The sequence below is a fragment of the Neofelis nebulosa genome, chromosome 4, assembly GCF_028018385.1.
Source record: "Neofelis nebulosa isolate mNeoNeb1 chromosome 4, mNeoNeb1.pri, whole genome shotgun sequence".
NCBI classification, from domain to species: Eukaryota; Metazoa; Chordata; class Mammalia; order Carnivora; family Felidae; genus Neofelis; species Neofelis nebulosa.
This window is the reverse complement of record NC_080785.1, coordinates 41,827,763-41,833,764: the sequence shown is the minus strand read 5'-3', so window position 1 is coordinate 41,833,764 and position 6,002 is coordinate 41,827,763. Positions and strand designations below refer to the sequence as shown.

Genomic DNA, 6,002 nt, shown 5'->3' with positions numbered 1-6,002 from the left:
TTAGGGGCACTTAAGTGGCTCAGACAGTTGAGTGCCCAGTTCTTGGTTTCAGCTCAGGTCATGATCCCAGGGTCATGGGATTGAGCCCTGCATTGGGCTCTGTGCTGAGCATGGAGCCTGCTTAAGATTCTCTCTCTCTCTCTCTCTCTCTCTCTCTCCCTTTGTTCCTTTCCCATGCTTGAACACTCTCTCTCTCTAAAAATAAATAAATAAGGAAAGAAAGAAAGAAAGAAAGAAAGAAAGAAAGAAAGAAAGAAAGAAAGAAAGAAAGAAAGAAAGGTATTATTTTAAAAATTGCATTCTCTGCTTGTGTGTTGCAATCGTGACATATGATCGATTTTTTTGCAAATTAACATGTAACTGTTTTGCTAAATTAATAAATTTATTCTATTAGTCTGTCTGTAGTCTTTGGAAGTTTTATGTATAAAATTATTCCACTGGCAAATAAAGACAGTTTTATTTCTTTCTTTCTAATACTTACCACCATTTTAAAAAAATATTTTATTTTTTTTAAAAGTAGTCTCTATACCCAATGTGGGACTTGAATTTACAACCCCAAGATCAAGAGTCACACACTCTACATACCAAACTGAACCAGCCAGGCACCCCTCCAATATTTGTACCTTTTATTGACTGTTTTGCCTCATCACACTGGGTGAGGATACTATGTTGAACCAAACATCTAATATCAAGAGGACAGCTTTCATTGTTTCTCAGTGACATATGATGTTTGCTATAGGATTTTGTAAATATCCTTCTATTCTTAGTTTGTCATTTTTCTTTTTTAAATCATGGATGGATGTTGAATTTTATTCAGAGATGTGTTTTGGTCTCTATTTGAGATGGTCATATGATTGTTCTCCTTTATTTGGTTTATGTGGTAAATTGCATTCATTGATTTTTCACGTTACACTATCTTGCCTTCCTGGAATAATTCTCACCTGACTGTAATATATTATCATTTTTTTTATATCACTGGATTTGCTTTGCTAATATTTTGTATAGGCTTTGTGTCTATATAAATGAAAGTTAGTCTCTCTTAGGTCTTTATTGTAATGTTCTTACCAGTATTTGCTATCAAAATTATGATGACCTCAACAAATAACTTGGAAAATTTTTCTCTTTTTCTGAGCTATGGAATAGTATATGTAAGGTCGAGTTTATTTCTAAATATTTGGAGGAACTGATTAGTAAAATTGATGGACATGGAAATTTCTTTCATAGGGTTTTAGTTACAGATTCAATTCATTTAGTAGATACTAAATTATTTGCATTTTATATTTCTTCTTGTGCCACTTTAACCGTTTTGGTAAATTATGGCTTTTTAAAAAAATATCTATTTATATTTGACAGAGAGAAAGAGACAGAGTGCGAGTGGGGGAGGGGCAGAGAGAGACAGAGACAGAATCTGAAGCAGGCTCCAGGTTCCGAGCTGTCAGAGCCATCAGCACAGAGCCCGATGTGGGTCTTGAACCCATAGCCATGAAATCATGACCTGAGCCAAAGTCGGACACTTAATTGACTGAGCCACCCAGGCACCCCTAAGTTATGGCTTTCTAAATCATTGAAATTATTATCCCCAAACTGATATGATATCCTTTTGTTTTTATTTCCTTAACAATGGGATCTATAGTTAAGACCCTTTGTTATAAAAAAATCATTCTTGATATTGGTATTTTGTGCACTTTCTTTTTTTCTTGATCTGTCTTTCCAGGGATTTGTGAAATTTATTAGTCTTTTAAAATGTATTATTAGATTTATTTTCTCTAGCACATTTGTTTTATGTTTTACTGATATATGTTTTTAATTTTATTATTTGTTTCTTTTTGCTCCTTGGCCTAATTTTTTTTTTATGTTTACCACAATAAGTTTATTTTTTTATTATTTTTTAATATGAAATCTATTGTCAAATTGGTTTCCATACAATACCCAGTGCTCATCCCAACAGGTGCTCTCCTCAATGCCCATCACCCCCTTCCCCCTCCCTCCCATCCCCCACTAACCCCCATTTTATTCTCAGTTTTTAAGAGTTTCTTATGGTTTGGCTCCCTTCCTCTCCAACTTTTTTTTTCCTTCCCCTCCCCCATGGTCTTCTTTTAAGTTTTTCAGGATCCACATAAGAGTGAAAACATATGGTATCTGTCTTTCTCTGTATGACTTATTTCACTTAGCATAACACTCTCCAGTTCCATCCACATTGCTACAAAGGCTGTATTTCATTCTTTCTCATTGCCAAGTAGTATTCCATTGTATATATAAACCACAACTATTTAAAAAAAATTTTTTAACACTCATTTATTATTGAGAGACAGAGAGACACAGAGCGTGAGCAGGGGAGGGGTAGAGAGATGGGGAGACACAGAATCTGAAACAGGCTCCAGGCTCTGAGGTCTCAGCACAGAGCCCAACGCAGGGCTTGAACTCACAAACTGCGAGATCATGACCTGAGCTGAAGTTGGTTGCTTAACCGACTGAGCCACCCAGGAGCCCCTAAACCACAACTTCTTTATCCATTCATCAGTTGATGGACATTTAGGCTCTTTCCATAATTTGGCTATTGTTGAAAGTGCTGCTATAAACATTGGGGTACAAGTGCCCCTATGCATCAGCACTCCTGTATCCCTTGGGTAAATTCCTAGCAGTGCTATTGCTGGGTCATAGGGTAGATCTATTTTTAACTTTTTGAGGAACCTCCACACTGTTTTCCAGAGTGGCTGCACCAGTTTGTATTCCCACCAACAGTGCAAGAAGGTTCCCGTTTCTCCACATCCTCTCCAGCATCTATAGTCTCCTTATTTGGTTCATTTTAGCCACTCTGACTGGAGTGAGGTGATATCTGAGTGTGGTTTTGATTTGTATTTCCCTGATGAGGTGTGACGTTGAGCATCTTTTCATGTGCCTGTTGCCTCAGCCTAATTTTTTTAACTAGTGGAAATGGATACTTGGATGATTTATTTTCAGCTTTTTTTTTATTTGACAGGAAGCAGGGTTTATTGTGGGCGTGAATAAGGAGCGGGCAGTGTCAAGGTTCTCATGAGTGCAGAGCCTACCATTTGTCCAAGGGGCCACAATTAGGGATGTATTTGACCAAAGCCATAGCTATCTGGGATAAGCTACTTTTCAGCCATCATGTCTTCAAATTCATTCACATTAAACTTAGTAAAGCCCCACTTCTTGGAAATGTGAATCTTCGGGCAGCCAAGGAACTTGAACTTGGCCCTGCATAGCGTCTCAATCATATGCTCCTTGTTCTGTACCTTGGTACTGGTGGACATGATGACTTGGCCAATGTGGACCCTGGCCACTGTGCCCTGGGGCTTTCCAAAGGCACCCCACACACCTGTCTGGAGCCTGTCAGCTCCAGCACAAGACAACATCTTGTTGATAAGGATGACGTGGAAGGGATGGAACCGCATTTGGATGCAAAAACCACCTTTGCCACAGCTTTTCACCATGTACTTGTTAGCACACATACGGACAGCCTCCGGGGCTTCAGAGGAGAGCTGCTCGTATTCCTCTGGCACTGTGTGGCCACACAGTGGGAACTGCTCCACTTCTGCCTTCTTCTGCCCAAGGTCAAAGATGCGGACCTTGGCATCAGGGACACCTCTGCAGAAACAAGACTTTGGACACCGCTTGTTCTTACAATACCAGTAACACCGGGGTGGGTGGTGGCCCATGGCAATACCACTGGGCCCATGGCCCAGTGGCAAGCCAAAGGAAAAGAGGTTATTTTCAGCTGTTTACTCCTAATAACAGCATTTAAGTATGTCTATAGCTGTATTCTAAAAGTTTTGATACGTTGAACTTTCACTATAATTCAAAGAAAAATATCTCCTAATTTTCATTTGTATTCATTCTCTTAGTGTTTGAATTACTTAAAAGTTTATTACTTTTCAAATATAAAATTTTTAATATTATCTTGTTTCATTATTGATTTCTATCCTAACTGCAATGTTGTCAGAAAATGTGCTCTGTATAATTTTACTTTTTGATAATTTTTAAGGTTTCTTTTAGATTCATCATTTGGTTAACTGGCTTGGCATTTGATATGAATTTTGCATTTGCTGAGTATAAGGTATGTAAATAAGGTCAAGTTTATTTATTGCATTGTTCAAATCCACTGTATCCATGTTGAGTTTTTGTCTGTTTGGTGTATCAGTTACTAAGAGACATCTGTTAAAAATCTCCCTATGATAGGGGCGCCTGGGTGGCTCAGTCGGTTAAGCGTCTGACTTCAGCTCAGGTCACGATCTTGCGGTCCCTGAGTTCGAGCCCCACGTCAGGCTCTGGGCTGATGGCTCAGAGCCTGGAGCCTGCTTCAGATTCTGTGTCTCCCTTTCTCTCTGCCCCTCCCCCATTCATGCTCTGTCTCTCTCTGTCTCAAAAAAAAAAAAAAAATCTCCCTATGATAATGGATTTGTCCATTTTCCTTTTAGTTGCATCATTATTTTGCTTTACATATTTTGAAACTCATTATTAATTGTAACAAATTTACAACTATAATATTTTGGAAATATTAACTCTTTTATCATAATAAAATTTCCTGTGTTTATTGCCAATAAAGTGTCTTGCCTTATAGTCTAATTTCCCTGATAAATATATAAAATATAGTTATATTGGCCTTAAAATTTTTTTTCATTCATCTATTTTAGTTTTTTTGTGTTGCATTTCAAGTGTGTCTCTTAATCAACATTTACTGTCATGTACTTTTTTTCATGTAGTCTAAAACCTTTGTTTGTGATTGCTCACTCATTTAGATACTATTATATTAGGGGGTTTGTATAATTCTTTATCTTATTACCTCTTTAAATATTGGTTCTGCCTAATTCTTTCTCTTCTCTTTTTCTAGGACACCAATTCTGGGCATGTTAGGACTTTCCTGTGTCTTCTGTGTGATTTTGTGTAATTTTTATCCTTTCTTCTCTCCTCTGTTCTTCAATCTGATATTTTCTTCTGATTTATTCTAGCTCCATTTTCTGTGTCTCATCTTCTATTAGCCCCATCAATTGAGTATTTAATTTTATTATTTTATTTTTCTGTTTCAGAATTTCCATTTGAATTTTAAAAGCTAGATTCCCAAAAGAAATGTAAAATTCTCTGCATTTCACCTTATTTCTTCAAACTATTAATCAGTTATTTTAAAGTCCTTCAATCTGTATCTCCTTATGCATTTGTTTCTATTTTAGGTTTATTTTCATGATTTTGGTTATTAGGTCTTATCTTTTGACATAAGTATGCCTATTAATATCAATTGAAACTTGAGGAACTCCCCTCTACTTGCTAGATGGGATGCTGCCTGATTCATGGGTCATTTAATAAGACCAATTATAGGGGTGCCTAGATGGCTCAGTGGGTTAAGCATCTGATCTCGATTTTGGCTCAGGTCATGATCTCACAGTATGAGATTGAGCCCCACATGGGGCTCTGCACTAACAGCACAGTGTGGAGCCTGCCTAGAATTCTCTCTCTCCCTTCTCTCTGCCCCCCTCCCCCAATCTCTATCTCAAGTTAAACAAATAAACTTTAAAAAATAAAGCCAATTGTATCTTTAAATTATATATATCTATATCTATATCTATGTCTATATCTATATCTATTTGTACAGAACCTTGAACAATACATGCAAAAATTTTCAGAGCTAATTTACTGATTTAGAAAGTGTTATCATTCTCTAGAACTTTTTTTTTTGGCTCCAGAAATTACTTTTTTTAGGTGTTTGTTTGTTTGTTTGTTTATTTATTTATTTATTTATTTATTTATTTATTTATTTATTTATTTATAAAGGGAGAGAGAGTGTGTGTGAGCAGGGGAGAGGCAGAGAGAGGCAGAGAGAGGCAGAGAGAGAATCCCACACAGGCTCCATGCTGCCAGTACAGAATGTGATCTCACGAACTGTGAGATCATGACCTGAACAAAATCAAGAGTGGGAGGTTTTAACCGACTGAGCCACCCAGGTGCCCCACCAGACATGACTTTTGCTCGTGGTAAGAGGGAGGCTG

General features: G+C 37.3%; 1 protein-coding gene across 1 annotated transcript; it reads right to left on the bottom strand.

Moving 5' to 3' along the window:
* Positions 1-2,304: 2,304 nt before the first annotated feature.
* On the bottom strand, positions 2,305-3,894 carry LOC131510969 (large ribosomal subunit protein uL16-like). The gene has a single exon (XM_058728697.1). The coding sequence runs from the start codon at positions 3,678-3,680 to the stop codon at positions 3,114-3,116; it is 567 nt and encodes a 188-aa protein (XP_058584680.1). The 5' UTR covers positions 3,681-3,894; the 3' UTR covers positions 2,305-3,113.
* Between the last annotated feature and the right edge of the window lie 2,108 nt (positions 3,895-6,002).